Genomic DNA, 16,849 nt, shown 5'->3' with positions numbered 1-16,849 from the left:
TGATAACCATACAGATTTAATATTCACATCATTAACAGGAGACTTAAGAACAGGGGATTAATCACTCTTGCATAGGCAGTTTACAAATTTTCCTATTTCAGAAAGTTGTCTCAAACTAAAGATGTAAACTCAAATTGTCTAACTAGTAAACTGAATTAAATAAACCTTATTGTCAGAGAATATGCAAGACAGAAAGAATCTAAAGAGTATTTAGACCAACTCTTGCATTTTGTATCTGTCAGATGAGAGGTCAGCTGAAGTTCAGTGAGTTGTAGAATGTCCACCATTAATTAGAGGTAAAAATAAGAATCCCTTCTCACTATTTATTCCACTGCCTCAAGCTTCACCAAATATGCCTGCAATTAGTTGGAAAGTCAGTTGTACAGAGCAGTAGATATGCAGGCTTTGCAAAAATAAACACTTCTATGTTTTAAAAATATATTACTTATGCCTGAAATGCTCGAGACACTGTGGCTAAAAAATATTCTACATGAAGGATCCCTGTGAGTGAGATCCTATTGGAAAGAAGTGGCCATCAAAGAAGGATGTACTCTCTAAAGGGAGGAGAGAACTTCCACTTTGCTTATGGCCTTGTCTAAATACTGATGGAGTTTGTGGATTCAAAAGGCTTCCATAGACTAGGCAGCTCATGTCAAGAGCTTCAGGTGGTCACTGACATCACACATAAGAGTCTTACTTATATATGTGTTAGTGGTTAAATTAACAACAGGAGTCACTGTGTACTAACCTCTGTCCTCAATGAGTTGCATTAAGAGAGTTAACTGTGATACTTGTTCTCAGTTTCGTATGTGTGCATGTGTGTGCAAATTGTTGAAATCTTTACTTAGTATATAGTTAGTCTTTTGTGTACAAAGTTAATTGGAAATGAATCTTAGTGGAGAATTAGACTGGGAAAGGGGGGAAGAGTATGGGTGGGAGGACAGGTTTTTGGTGGAAAGAATAACTATATTCCTAAAGTTGTACATATTAAATGTGTATTCCTTAAAAATAAATTAATTAAAAAATAAAATAAAATCAATGTATTATTTACAAGTGACACCTATGATCTAAAACCAGAAGGGTTCAGGTTTGATTTACTGTAAGTTTAATTTTCTATCCAAACATTGAAACTGAAGCCAATGTATCAGTGATATCAAGAATAATTTTATGTATGTATTATTTACAAAAGAATTATAAGTTATTTTAAAACAATACTGCACAATTTAAGTATCAGAAAAAAAATAAAAAAATAAGGTGAACTTGAGAAAATGTACCACAAACACCATATCGAAGAAAGTTGTGACTATTTAAAATGAAACTACTTTCTAGATTTTTCTTATAATTGATCCATTGTGCTTTAAGAATATTAGAAACAAAAGTTTCCTCAAAAAGTCTGTAGTATCTTCCTACTGAAATGTATGTTTAGGTTGAAATTTAAAACATATGTGTACTTACCCACCTAAAATATTATAAAAGATAGAAAATGTAGTTTAATCTATATGAAGATATTTTATCAGTTAAAGATGAATATACAAACTGACCCAGAAGCCTACTTATTCTATATTACAAACTTATGTGTTTGTACAAAATGCTTTCTTTGTTCACAAAACAGGTTAAATGAATCATAAGGATTCATAAAATTACAAGAGGAAACAAATATTAGGTAAATAATAAATCAAGATGAAATAGCCATTATGACATTATTCTTGTGTATAAAGTAGAGCAAAGGAAAAAGGAAATGAAAAAGAAAAAAGAAAGGAAACAAAGACAAGAGGGAGGAAAAGGGAGGGAAGGAGGAAGAAGAAAGAATAAGGTATATGAAAAACCTAATAGTCACAATTTGGGATTGCCTTTACCTGTAAATCTAATCTCGGGACTGTTTGCAAATAATAAACTTCCATTTGTCAACAAAGAAATAGCCATGGTTAATGTAAAACAATTAATAGATTTTCCAGCAGAGTTAATGCTGACAGCCCAGATTAGCTCTTTCAACAACGTGCAAACCAACACTCCCCAGAGCCTTGTGGATGGAAAACATATTAATATCAACTCTGTGACCACTCCTCACCATGACATGAAGTGTCTGTTCAGGAGGTCATCTCCAAAACACATCCCATATATCTTCATGCACAAGAGATGATAATTTATCACCTAGACATAGGGATCTACTGTAAACTAATCCAAACTGCTGATGATACACTAAATCAGTTTGAGTGATGAGCATAAATAAAGCTGCAAGCCCAGTACTGAAGGATACAGATCTATCTGATCAATGAGGTGTCACAAGGCAAATGAAATGCAATGTTGACAAACAGAGTCCCTCCATTGAAAATTAAGCAAATCAACTATCTGAGCACAAAGGCACACATTAATAAGCTTCAAGTGAATGTTTACTATGATGAGAGACAGAGGGTATACTATTTGAAATAAAACCAAACAAATTGGGTCAATGGAAAAGGATGCATTAAAAATGGATAATTTTTGCATACCACAGAAACTAAGACAGGATAAAGGAAAATGTCATGAAATAATAATCCTTTCCAAATATTAAAACTATAGTATTCAATCTGCTGAGCAAATGTAAACACACAGATGATGAAAAACAATAAAAATTGTATACGGAAAATGATTTCACATCAACTTGATACCAAAAAATCAAATTCAATTTTTGTTGCCTGTATGAAAGCTTAGCTATTTTCTCATTTTGTCATGCTACAACTTCAATGGGGAAAAACAAAGGAGTGGGGATAAGGAAGGACATTCCTCCAGATAGTTTATATTCATGCAGAGCACTCCCTACAAAAAAAGATTTTCCCCAACTATGTGATCAGAATAGAGCCTTTAGCACCAGCAAATAGGTTCAATGGATTCAGCTATTCTGAAGGTGTCCCTAATGGAAAGAGCTGATTAAAGGAAATCTCAACCCCTGCTGAAACGAATCTATAAAAATATTTTCCAGGGGAAATTATTCTTCAAGAAATTTATATGTTTTCTTTGTTGCATTAAGTATCTATAGTTTGTCATAACATCCTTAACTCTTGCTTTGTTTTATCTATCAGTTTATTTTAGGTAAAGAGAGAATTATACTATTAAAATATGACCTGATCCCAGATGTAGTTTATTTAAATTTCAAAATGAAAAGCTTACTAAGAACAGATAAGATTGATTGCTCTCTCTGTCTTAGCATAATTGTATTTCAGGTGAACATCAATTTACTTTAAAGGACACTTCTAAGTAGCGGAATGCATCATAAATAATTCATCAATCACAGCTACTAAGAACATGATTTACTTCAGCAGATTCAGTGGAATAAAAGTTCTATTCTTCTATCTTTGCGCCTACTTCAAGTGTTCAAAAAGTTTTCCTTATCTAAAAAGACATTCTTAGATCCATACTGTATATTCGATAAATAAGATGATAAAACTGTTTTTTTTTCCTTTAAAAAAAAAAACCCGACATTTTTCTAATTTAAATAACACTTGGGTATCTTTGGGACAGAGAACAACAAGTATATGTCATCAGTAAATAACAACATAAATAGTACATATGCAGAAATAGCCTTAAGAATTTCTCAAATACTTAAGTGTAGTAAGCCTAACATATTTTATTATTGCCCTATATAAACTTTTAAATGGAATAAAAAAATGGCATTTTCTGAAAGTCTTATTTATATTATTTAGGCTGTGACATCGTTGATCTTTACTTCAATCTAAAAATGAAAATTAAGCAGATTCTAAATTGTCTAACAGTTGATACAGTGTTTATCCCAACCCAGAATTTCTATTTATCATACAAAAAGACATTGCTTACCTTACACATTGGAAAGTTTTCCATCAAATTCAGCAACTTTTTATTAGCAGCTTCACAAACTCTGATACAATCTTGAAACATATATATTGATAAGAGAAAATGAAAGTAAAAATAGAAAGCATTTTACTTACTTGCAAACCCCTCTGAAAAACTGAATGGCCCATAAAATTAGCCAGCATTCTAATTAAAGCAGCACCCTAGGAAAGAATGTTAAAAGGAAAATAATTTCAATCAAGTATATTGATTTTAAAATTGTCCTATATTACTCAAAAATAATCTGCTTCATTTATGCCATTCTATATTCAAAAATATTTAAGAACAAAAGAATCATGAAAACAACACTTCATTTAGAGAAAGCAGTTACATTATTTCCTTTACAGATCAAAAAGTTCTGTAGATTTAAAACCTACAACTGCAAAATGGTCTCTTTGACAGAATATCTCAGGGCCATAATAAGCTGTATTAGGCAGTAATAAACATTTTATTCAACATTATATATGACAAAGTTGATAAAATACTTCCAGTTACAAGCTCATTATCTGGTAAGGGAATAATACCTATGTCAACATGTGGTAACACAGGCACTTATCTTATCCTTGATTCAGTCAAAAAATAGTTTAGTTGTAGAAGTGGAAAGCAAAGAACACCAAGCTCTGCCACTCATTCAACCTCTTCACTCAGGAAAATCACCTAACCTCTCTGCTTCTCTCTCTTATCCACTGTAATACAGAGATAATAATAGTCCTATTTCATGTGGTTCTTCTGAGGCTTAAATGAATATATGTAAAGCACTTCAAACTGGGTCATAAAACAGTAAGCACTGTAGGAATGTTAGATATTAGCACTGCTTCAAAACAGCTAATTATTTTTCTGTGCTGTTTTAGAAGCTTGATTTACATGTAAAACATGTGATCAATATAAGTATTTAGAATAATAGAAGAAACCACTAATCTCACATTGAGAACCATTATTATAATATGGTAGACCAATGTCAGTGCAGAAATGCAGGCATGCAATCAATCTGAAATATTCCAAGTAATGATGGATAAGCCTGGATGATCACAACTATGCGTATAAAATATAAATAAGCTAAGCCTTTAAGAAGATACTTTAATTCACATGAAATTGTTTTAACTATGTGCAGCGGATTATAAGCAGCAAATGTTTAAATATAAATGATAGCTTGCTTTTTAAGGGACAAAATCCTTTCATTACAATACCTGCTCCTTTGCAGGTGTACACACTGCAATGAATCTTTTCCTACAAAGTGTCTCTTTACAGGAGAATTATAAGAATCACATATAGAGTCATCAGTTTGGGACTGGACTGCTGCAGTCAGCTCAGAAACACAGTAATGAATTCCTGTTGTGGGATACTAAAATTGTTTTTTGATAATTCTGGGACTTTAATGCACTACTACTCAAGATCCATGAATTAATCACCATTAGAGAAGTGTCTAAAAATGTCAATTGCTACCCAAAAATGCCTTCAAATCAATATATTATTCTCATCTTAATAAATAATGAACAAGAAAATCACAATATTTCATGACTCTTATGATATTTTTCTACCACATTTTTTACTCTTGGGTTTTATTTTGCTTCTTCGTCTTTATCTTTCATATACTTGTATAAGTCCATAAAACATAAACATTTATGATTTAATCTGGAGACCAAGTTAAAATTCCCTTCAGGACCTATCAGCTCTACTGCTCCAATTTTCTTGACAAGCTCTCCTTTTAAACATTTCTCAATCAAATCTACCCACCCTGAGGGTGGAAACTGTCAATTCTTCAACAAAACTAACCCATGCTTCCTGGGGAGGGGGACTCAGAACCTCAAGTAGTCAACTCAAACTCTCCTTCTAAACAGAATCACCAACTTTGTAAGATCTAAGTGTTTCCCTCTAGGGAATGATGACTTGGTCTCCTGTCAGACTATGAAAACAATCAATTTAGTATGGTCTAATGACAAAAGAATCATATCTAACCATAGAGAAGGGCCTGCTTTTTCTGTCTCATTTAAGCTGGAAAAGAGTGCTAACAGGAAATGAAATACAGAAATGCAATCAAAGTTATATGATATTACTTAACTCTGTATCATTATTATAATGTATAATTCAATTAACTTTTAGAAGATATGTCTATGATGCCCACTTGAGCATTTTAATGTCCTCTGGAGTAGCTTACATTCTTCTATATTTAACTAGCTTTCTTTCCAAAGCTAAACTTTAAAAATTCCTATTTTATAGAACTTCATAGACTGATGGGCTCTTCACCTGTCATCACTTAGCCAACATAATAAGTACCTACTATGTATGGATGATAACAAAGATCATACCTCTTAATATAGGCATTGCTCATTATAAGCTTTTTTCATAAAAAGAAAATAGCAAATCATCTTTCATTATACACCTAAAACATGTGTTCATTAAATAAACCTTGTTTATAGTATAATAACATATATACAGTTATGACTTATAATTCTAGGCCCAATCACACAAACTAGATAATAAGGCAGCCTGAGTCACTGTACAAGAAGTAAATATATTATTCCCCAAGGTTTTTGAAAACTTGAGGAAATGTTCAAGAAAATTATCAATGTGTTTTCTATACTAAGATTCTGGGAGATTCTAGGATAATTAACTTTTAAAAGGTTCATAATGAATATTCTTCAAAAGTATTCTTATAAACTCATTAATCATTTAGGAATTTTTATATTTTTATATTTGGAATGTATTTTTCATATAAGTTCCCACCAAAATTTTTTTACAATATAATCATTTGAATGCATATCAATCACAGAGATTAAAAAAATCCTCCAAAGGAAAATTGTGTTCTCATGATATGCCATCACCCTTTCCCTGTACTGGCTCACAGTATCATAACATAACACATGAATGAGACAGCAAGATAAATTATCTTCACTCATAGTGATTACTTTGTACTCTTGTAGACCAGTTATTTCAGCCAGGATATACAGTATATTACATCATCTGTGTACTCAGTGATAAGTAATCACTTGGAAGAAAGGAAGATCTTATCAACCACTGTATTCCTTTAACGTATGCTTACTGAGTGGCTGGTGTGTTCAGTATCCTGTACAATATAAACAGGAATGCCATAAGTCTCTATCTCCAAGGACCTTAAAACCTCATAAACAAGATGAGGCTCCAGGCGATCTAAGATTAATGAAAAAATCAAGAAACAGTCTATTGTGTCCCACAAGCAGAAGAGGCTTTCTCTGCAGGCATGAGGGGTCTAAAAGGGTGGCATTTCTGTTGGAAGTTGAAGGTTGGGTGGGTTCTAGCAGCAAAGGCAGTCAGAAAGCATTTGCATAGTATGACAGGAATGGTCTTCACATATCAGAAAAACACAGCGGAGAACATGATGCAGAAGGATTCAGTGCATAAAACCAGGAGAAAGTAAATTAGACAGAAAATAAGACTGGGGTAGTTTTTAGAGAATTTTGAGTACCAGGGCTGAGAAATTTGTAAAAGTACTAAAAATCAGAAATCCAATGTTAGTCCAAGGAGGAAGCAAAATAAGCAGAAGTAAATGGAGGCAAAGAGGATAAAACTCAGAACTGGACTTATGGAATAGAAAAAGATAAGCTTGAATGATAAATCCCAAGTGAGTGGAAGAGGACATTAGCAGATACAGAGGATTTAGAAGAAAGTGTTGGTTAGGTGAGTAAAATAACAACTGTATAAAAATTACTGCATGTGATAAACAGATAGAAAACCACAGGAACAGAGGACAAATGCAATCGTAGAAATGAAATTCAGTGTGAGGTTATGATGGAAAGACATAAATTGAGATGTGAAGTATGTGAGGCCACCAAGGTAAAGGTGCTCAGGAATAGCGAGGGAAAGAGAAGACAGAATCTTGGAATCTTTCTATACATTACAAGTGACCTGAACTTCAGTGTTCAGAACAAGCACTCAGGAGCTGTCAGGACATCAATAAAGAAATGAAGTTAAAAGGATGACATATTGTGATGAAAACAGAAGGCAAATTGCTTCAAAGTAGCGTCAGAGAAGAAACGTTTAATAATTAGTGTTCAGGGGCTGGTGCTGTGGTACAGCTAGTTAAAGCCCTGGTCTGCAGTGCTGGCACCCCATAATGGTGCCCGGCAACTCCCCTTCTGATCCAGCTCCTTGCTGATGCTCCTGGGAAAGCAGCAGAGGATGGCCCAGGTCCTTGGGCCTCTGCACCCACGTGGGAGACTGGGAAGAAGCTCCTGGCTCCTGGCTTCTGATAGACTCAGCTCTAGCCATTGCAGCCCATTTGGGGACTGAACCAGCAGATGAAACATCTTCCTTTCTCTCTCTGTCTCTACCTCTCTCTGTAACTCTTCCAAATAAATAAAAATAATTTTTAAAAAAAGGACAGGAGAACTCTCCTTGTCAGCATTAAAAAAAATGATTCAGCGCTCAGATTCAGAAATTGATAACTAAGAGAAGGGCATAGTAGGACACATTTTTTAAGATTTATTTTTATTTACATATATGATAGTCAAACAACAGACAGAAGGAGACAAATACACGGAGAGAAAAAGAGAGAGAGAAAGAGAAAGAGAGAGAGAGAATGAGAATGAATCATCCATCAGTTAGTCATTTCCCAAATGGCCATAACAGTTATGAATGGGCTAGCCTGAAGCCAGGAGTCAGGAGCTCCATCCTGGTCTCCTACATGGGTGGCAGGGACCCAGGTTCTTGGACTATCATTCACCGCCTCCCCAGGCACATTTATAGGAAGCAGCATTGGAAGTAGAGCAACCAGGGGCCAGTACTGTGGTGTAGTGGGTTAAGCCTCCACCTGCAGCACCTGCATTCCAAATGGGTGCCAGTTCAAGTCCCAGCTGCTTCACTTCCTGTCCAACTTCCTACTATTGTACCTGGGAAAGCAGTGCAGGATACCCAAGTGCTTGGGCCCTTACCTGCACATGGGAGATTGGAGGAAGCTCTGGCTCCTGGCTTCTGCTGGCCCAGCCCCAGCCATTGCAGCCATTTGGGGAGTGAACTAGCAGATGAGGATCTTTCCCTTTCTCCTTCCTTCCTTCTCTCCCTCCCTCCCTCCCTCCCTCCCTCTCTCTCTCTATGTGTGTGTGTGTGTGTGTGTGTGTCCCTCTCTCTTTGCGGTTCTGCCTTTCAAATAAATAAATAAATGGAGCAACCAGGACTCAAACTGGCACTCCAATAAAAGACGCCAGTGTCACAAGCAGTAGCTCAATGCACTGTGCTACAAAACTGGCACCAGTACATCACATTTAAGAGAGACTTCTTTAAATAGACTTGTGAATGTGAAAGCCAACTTGAAAATGAAAATGTAAGAAAGCAAAGAGAAAACTAGGAACTTGTTCCCACAAAGCATGTTTGCATTGTTCTTTTTTAGAATAGAAGAAATTGTGTGTAAAGCAAAAGATGACTGAGTGGAGATGGTGACTGGAGACACACTGGATCAAATATGGGTGTTGGAGTAAGATTCCAGAGGGCTAGGTAAGAAGATAATTTAGATTAGTCTTGGAAAAGAATAAAGGCAATCTTCTCTGAGACAGGACTGAAATAGAAAAGGAAGTAAAGAAAAATAAGAGTTGTAAAGTGTAAAGCACAGAAGTTAAGAACATTTACTATACAGAATAGACTGTGAGCTCCATCAATGTGGAGACTTGGCACATCAGACTAACCACTCCCGACCTATTTAACTATGGTCCTCAGATTATGTGAATTTGAAAGAGTTGAACTAGGGTTGAAGTAACTCAAATAACAAAGTGTTCAGGAGTAAAAACATATGTCTCTTTTTACAGAATAATTATAAGAAATCACATATGTATTCATCCAGCTTGGAACTGGACTTCTGCAGTCAGTCCAGAAACACAGTAATGAATTCCTATTATTTGATATTCAAATTGTTTCTGATAATTCTGGGACTTTAATCTACTGCTGCTACTCAGGCTCCATGAATTAATCACCATTAGAGACTTGTCTAAACAGGTCTAAACATGTCAGTTGCTACCAAAAATGTGCAGAGAAGTGTTATTGATTAAACAACTAATACTAATACCAATGGTTCACTCCCCAGATGGCCGCAACAGCCAGAGCTGTGCCGATCTGAAGCCAGGAACCAGGAGCCATAAGCTTCCTCCCAGTCTCCCACGTAGGTGCAGGGCCCAAGGACTTATGCCATCTTTCACTGCCATCCCAGGCCTCAGCAGAGAGTCGGATCGGAAGTGGAGCAGCCGGGACTCGAACCGGCGCCCATATGGGATTCCAGTGCTTCAGGCCAGGGCGTTAACTCACTGCACCATAGTGCCGGCCCCAACAGCAGCAGCAACTGATTTTTAATAAAAGTTCATAGACTATAGAGTGGAGTAAGGATAATCTCTTCAGCAAATATTGCTGCAAAACTGTATATATTTGCAGAAGAATGAAATTAGATCGATACCTAATATCATATACAAAAATCAACTCAAGATAGATCAGATACCTAAATTTAAGACCTGAGATTATGAAGTTGCTAGAAGAAAACACTCCAAGTGTCCTCCGTAGAGGACAACTTCTTGGATAAGACTCCCAAAGCAAAGGCAACAAAAGCAAAACTAAATGAATGGGACTATATCCAACTCAGAAGCTGTTGTACAGCAAAGGAAATGATCAACAGAATTAAGAGACATCCAACAGGATGGGAAAAAATATTTGTAAGCTACCTATTTGACAAAGATTTAATATCCCAAATATAACAGCAAAAACTTCAACAGCAAGAAAAAAAAAAATACAAAATAAAACCAACCAATCCAGTTAAGAAATGGGCAAAGAACCTCAACAGACAATTCTCAAAAGAAGAAATACAAATGGCCAACAAATATATGAAAAAAGTGTATCACAAGCCATCAGGGAAATGTAAATCAAAACCACAATGAGATGTCACCTCAGCTCTGTCAGGATGGATAAAATCCATAACACAGAGAGTAACAAATGCTGGCAAGGATGTGGAGAAAGGGAAACACTTATACACTGTTTGTGGGAATGGAAATTAGGGCAGCCAGTGCCTATTCGATTCCTGCTGCTCCACTTCATAACCAGCTCCCTGCTAATCTGCCTTGGAAAGCAGCTGAAGATGGCTCAAATACTTGGATCCCTGAACCTAAGCAGGAGACCCAGAAGAGGATCCAGGCTCCTAGCTTCAGATCAGTCTAGCTCATTAATTTTTTTTCTACGAATTGTTCTTCTTTACAGAACTACATGTTGGTTATATTATATATATATATATAAATGATATATATTTATTTATATAAAATGTGCCATATTTTTATATATATATAATGGTCATACTATATATGTGTGTGTATGTGTATATATTCTGATTATTGGAACACCTATTACTATTGCAGCCTTAATTTTTCCATTGCTAGCAAAACATGATCCTAGCTTGGAGAGGTAAGCACGTGTTCCTTTCTAGTTCGAATCAGCAATTCAGACCATGAGATTGCAGCTAACACCCAGGTGCTCAATCTGCTCTGTCATGAAACTCACATATACCTTTCACTGGGGCCATTTTTTTTTCAGTACTCTCAGACAATAGCATTCAAGTATCAGTTTATATTCAAAATACTAAAAAACTATTTAAAGAGAAAGTCACAGATCCCAGGAAAAAGAAAACAAGGAACTTTCAAGAGTGCCTAAAATAGCACTGAGATGAAAGCATTCAACCCAGATAATTTCAAACATAACAACAATGTCCACTGAAATGTGTGTACATGGAAGGATAAAATCTAAGAGCAAAAAATTTACAAAATAGGAGACAAAGAAATGGTTGACAACACAAAATTAAAATAGCAAATATGGCACAGCAAGTTGAGCCACTGCTTGGGCCACCCAGTATCCCATATCAGAATGCTTGAGACCAAGTAATACGCCTGCTTTCAATTCAGCTTCATATTAATGCACACTCTGGGAGGTAGCAGGTGATATTTCAAGGATTTGAGTACCTGCCATATTAGTGTGATACACAGATGGAGGAGATTCGGGTTCTTGGCTTTGGGCTTAACAAGCCCTGACTATAGGTTTTTGGAGGAATATCTTCAAGGAAATTAAAGATATTTGCATTCTCTCTCATTCTCCCTCTCTCTTTCTAGGTGTATGTCTCTCTCTATCACTCTGCTTTTTGAATGAATAAAAGTAAGAAGAAAAAATATAATACATAAAAATTTAGGCTAATACATTTGAAATCTCAGAAAATTAAATATTTAATTAAATATATTTAATTAAATATAAGTTTAACCAAAATATAACCAAAAAAGAAGTAGACAGACTACTTGGTGTTATTAAAAAAAAATGGAGAACAAAACAAAACCACATATACACACACACACAAAAAAAAAACCCAGGTCAGTTTTACATGCAAGTCAGTTTATAAGCACACTCTGCAACATGTTTACCCTCCTCTTAGGAAAGCACTATAAAGAACTGGAGAAGAGGAAAAGCTTCGTAGTTCTTATTATTGTGCATCTTTAACTGATATGAAAACTGAGGCCAGCGCTGCGGCTAAATAGGCTAATCCTCCGCCTAGCGGCGCCGGCACACCGGGTTCTAGTCCCTGTCGGAGCACCAGATTCTGTCCCGGTTGCTCCTCTTCCAGGCCAGCTCTCTGCTGTGGCCAGGGAGTGCAGTGGAGGATGGCCCAAATCCTTGGGCCCTGCACCCACATAGGAGACCAGGAGAAGCACCTGGCTCCTGCCTTGGGATCAGCGCGGTGCGCTGGCCGCAGCGCGCCGGCCATGGCGGTCATTGGAGGGTGAACCAACGGAAAAAAGAAGACCTTTCTCTCTGTCTCTCTCACTGTCCACTCTGCCTGTCAAAAAAAAAAAAAAACAAAAACCAAAAACTGATGAAAACTGAACAAGGAAAAATATATATTCCATATTTGGGTATATAATATATAATAAAATAATATAAACTATGTGTGTATACTGTTTATATTATATGCAAATATAGTAGTTTATGCTTGAAAGTCAACAATAGCAAAAATTATATTAATATATTTTATCATTGTAATCATTTACAGAAGGCAAATGATTTCATCATCTTTAAGAATAAGAACATTTGAAATTATGGCATTCATTCAAAAATTATATCTTAATGAAATAGAAACAGAAGAGGGTTCATTAACATGATAAAGGCCATTTCCCAAAAACATGCTCAGTAGTGAAACATTATTTCACTACTTCAGTCTCCTTACACATGAAAATAAGAATGCATTGCTAATACCTACAAACAACACTATAATAAAACAAATGAACAAAGAAAAGCTATATGAAGCAAAAGGAAACAAGTGATAAATTAGCATCAGAGATGATGTGAAGTCCTCAAAGAAATGCAAAAGAATTTATAGAACCCTGCCTTTTGCAAAAAAAATAGATGTAACTGGAAACCATTATACTTAGTGAAATAAGCCAGTCCCAAAAGGAAAAATACCATATGTGTATCCCTGATCTGTGGTAACTAGCAGAGTACCAAAAATGTAATGTGTAGGAGTGAAACTGACATTTTGAGATTCAATGATTGTTTACAGCCCTGTCTGTACTGGTGACGGAACAGTGTTTTTTCTTCTATCTGTTGAATTTTTTACTTAGTGTAGGGTTAATTTTATGAAAATAAAATAAACTGAAAGTAGATCATTGTAAAAATTAAGAGAGAATAGGAGAGGAAGAAGAAGGAAAGGTGGTAGTGTGGGTGGGAGGGAGCGGTTGGGTGGGAAGTATCACTGTTCCTAAACCTATATATATGAAATATATGAAATTGTTTTACCTCAAGGAAATAAATTTTTTAAAAAAATTAGATCAAAGACAAAAAATCGGAATACTACAGAGAACTCCTACACATCTTTTATCCAAGCCCATTAATTATCAGTATTTTGTCACACTTGTTTTATCACTCTGTACAAATTTTTATACAAATGATATTAAGATGATGCAATTAATAAGTACTAAATCAACAATATAAATTATAACTACATGCATATATTATCATACACACATTACTACTATATATTTTTCTGAACAATTTGAGAATACATTGCATATATGGAATCTTAAAAAGTCCAGGCCCGTGCTGTGGTGCAGTGTGTTAATGCCTTGGCCTAAAGCTCCAGGATCCCATACAGGTGCCGGTTCTAGTCCCGGCTGCTCCTCTTCCAATCCAGCTCTCTGCTATAGCCTGGGATAGCAGTAGAAGATGGCCCAAGTCCTTGGGTCCCTGCATCCACGTGGCAGAGCTCTGGCCATTGCAGCCAATTGGGGAGTGAACCATTGGATGGAAGACCTCTCTCTCTGCCTCTCGACTTTCAAATAAATAAATAAATCTTAAAAAAAAGTCAATGGAAATTCATATATTGAAAAAAATTAAGTATGGATTTCAAAAAGTTTTTGTACCAAAATAAACTTATCTTTTAATTCCTTCTTTCATTTTTTGTTTTAGATTTAATTTTATTTGTTTGAAAGAGTTACAAAGAGAGGTAGAGACAGAGGGATAGAGGTCTTCCATCCACTAATTCACTCCCCAAATGGTTGCAACAACCAGAGCTGAGCCTATCCAAAGTCAGGAGCCAGGAGCTTCTTTCAGGTCTCCCACATGGCTGCAGGGGCCCGAGCACTTGGGCCATCTTCTACTGCTTTCCAAGGCCATAGCAGAGAGCTGGATTGGAAGAGGAGCAGCCGGGACTAGAATCGGCGCCCATATGGGATGCTGGTGCTTCAGGCCAGGGCTTTAACCAGTTGTGCCACAGCACCGGCCTCTTCATGAACTTTTTTAAGGCCCCTCATACATGATGCTATTATATTGCTTAACATTTTACATTTTACATCTTTTTTTTTTTTAATTTACTTATTTTTTTTGGAAGGCAGAGGTACAGAAATAGAAAGAGGCAGAAAGAGACAGAGAGCTAGAAAAGTATTTCAACTGCTAATTCACTCCCCAAACAGCAGCAACAGCTAGACCTGGCCCAGGCTGAAGCCAGAAGCCAGGAGCCAGGAGCCTCACTCAGGTCTCCTACATGGGTCATTTTCCACTGCTTTCCCAGGTGCATTAGCAGGAAGTTAGCTTGGAAATGGAGCAGCCATGACTCAAACCGGAGCCCATATGGAACATTGGTGCTGTAGGCGGTGGCTTAACCCACTGTGCCACAGCGCTGGCCCCACATTTTGTCTTCCAAGAGCAAGGAAATCTTATATAATCACAGAATCAACTTCAGGAAATATGATACTGACCATTTATCTTTTAACAAAGATAAAACATTTACTTTTATCTAATTTTGTCATCTATATTCTAATTCTGTCAATTGTTCTCATAGTGTCCATTATAAGATTTCTTTATCTCCTTGAAGACAGAATCCAGTCTAGGATCAGGTATTGCATTTAGTTTTCATGCCTGTTTATTTTCTGTAATCAGAAACGTTTCCTCATTTGTCTTTTTTTTTAAACTTTTATTTAATGAATATAAATTTCCAAAGTACAGCTTATGGATTACAATGGCTTCCCCCCCATAACGTCCCTCCCACCCGCAACCCTCCCCTTTCCCACTCCCTCTCCCCTTCCATTCACATCAAGATTCATTTTCGCTTCTCTTTATATACAGAAGATCAGTTTAGCATACATTAAGTAAAGATTTCAACAGTTTGCTCCCACACAGAAACATAAAGTAAAAAATACTGTTTGAGTACTAGTTATAGCATTAAATCTCAATGTACAGCACACTAAGGACAGAGATCCTACATGAGGAGTAAGTGCACAGTGACTCCTGTTGTTGACTTAACAAATTGACACTCTTGTTTATGGCATCAGTAATCACCCTAGGCTCTTGTCATGAGCTGCCAAGGCTATGGAAGCCCCCTGAGTTCACCAACTCTGATCATATTTAGACAAGGCCATGGACAAAGTGGAAGTTCTCTCCTCCCTTCAGAGAAAGGCACCTCCTTCTTTGATGACCCGTTCTTTCCACTGGGATCTCACTCGCGGAGATCTTTCATTTAGGTGTTCCCCACCCTCCCCAGAGTGTCTTGGCTTTCCATGCCTGAAATACTCTCATGGGCTTTTCAGCTGTATCCGCCTGCCTTAAGGGCTGATTCTGAGGCCAGAGTGCTGTTTAGGACATCTGCCATTCTATGGGTCTGCTGTGTATCTCACTTCCCATGTTGGATCGTTCATGACTGATCTTTTTTTTAAAAAAAATTGCTGACTGGTTAGAGCAAGTGTTTGGCACAATGGTTAAGACGCTGCCTGGGATGCCTTCAACCCATACCAGAGTGCCTGGTTAGTGTCTTCGCTCTGCTTCCTACTCCAGCTTCCTGCTAATTCACATTCTGGGAAGCAGCAGGTGTTGGCTCAAGTAGTTGGGTCCTTATCATCTGTGTGGGAGAGCTAGATTGAGTCCCAGGATCCTGGCTTCGACTTGGCCAAGCCCTAGCTGTTGCAAGCATTTGTGTATTGAAAAACTACAGGGAAGATTTCTTTCTCTCTCCCTCCTCCTCTCACTACCCTCCCCCTTCACTCCACCATCCCCTGCCCCCAACCTGTCTTTCAAATAAAATGAAAATAAATAATAAAATCACCTATCATAATGCCTGGGTTCAATTCTGAGGTCTAGGTCCTGATGCCAGCTTCTTGCCAATGCAAACCCTGAGAAGAAAAAATGGATCCCCTAATTAGGTTCCTGCCACTCACATAGGAGACCTGGATTGACTTCCTGACTCCTGGGTTCAGTCCTTGCCCAGTCCAGACCATTACAGGCATTTAGGAAACAAATCAGCAGACAAGAGCTCTCTCTCATCTCTCTACTCCCTCTTGCTCTCTCTCTCTCTCTTGCTCTCATTCTTTGGTTCTCAAATAAAATAACTAAAAAATTGAAAAAGTACTGATCTATAAAATAATAAAAAAGAGTTCTGGTTGCTTAACACAACATCAATAAATAAAAGATAGAATTGAGATGTATAACTAAGAGCTAACTTAAAGAATTATTTCGTAAGGGGTCTCACTTTTAAAAGGAA

At 36.7% G+C, this 16,849-nt stretch overlaps 1 protein-coding gene across 2 annotated transcripts in view; it reads right to left on the bottom strand.

Annotated features, from left to right (window-relative positions):
• Positions 1-16,849, bottom strand: part of TRHDE (thyrotropin releasing hormone degrading enzyme) — a 425,213-nt gene that overhangs the window by 136,409 nt on the left and 271,955 nt on the right. For both annotated transcript variants that reach the window (XM_070051462.2, XM_051845675.3), the window contains one exon: positions 3,942-4,007. In XM_070051462.2, the coding sequence (XP_069907563.2) occupies positions 3,942-4,007 (66 nt within the window). The remainder of the gene's footprint in view (positions 1-3,941; positions 4,008-16,849) is intronic.

The sequence above is a fragment of the Oryctolagus cuniculus genome, chromosome 11 (genome assembly GCF_051225735.1).
Source record: "Oryctolagus cuniculus isolate XC-2025 breed Fujian yellow rabbit chromosome 11, ASM5122573v1, whole genome shotgun sequence".
Classification (NCBI taxonomy): Eukaryota; Metazoa; Chordata; class Mammalia; order Lagomorpha; family Leporidae; genus Oryctolagus; species Oryctolagus cuniculus.
The sequence above is the reverse complement of the archived record's forward strand: the minus strand, read 5'-3'. Positions and strand labels throughout refer to the sequence as shown.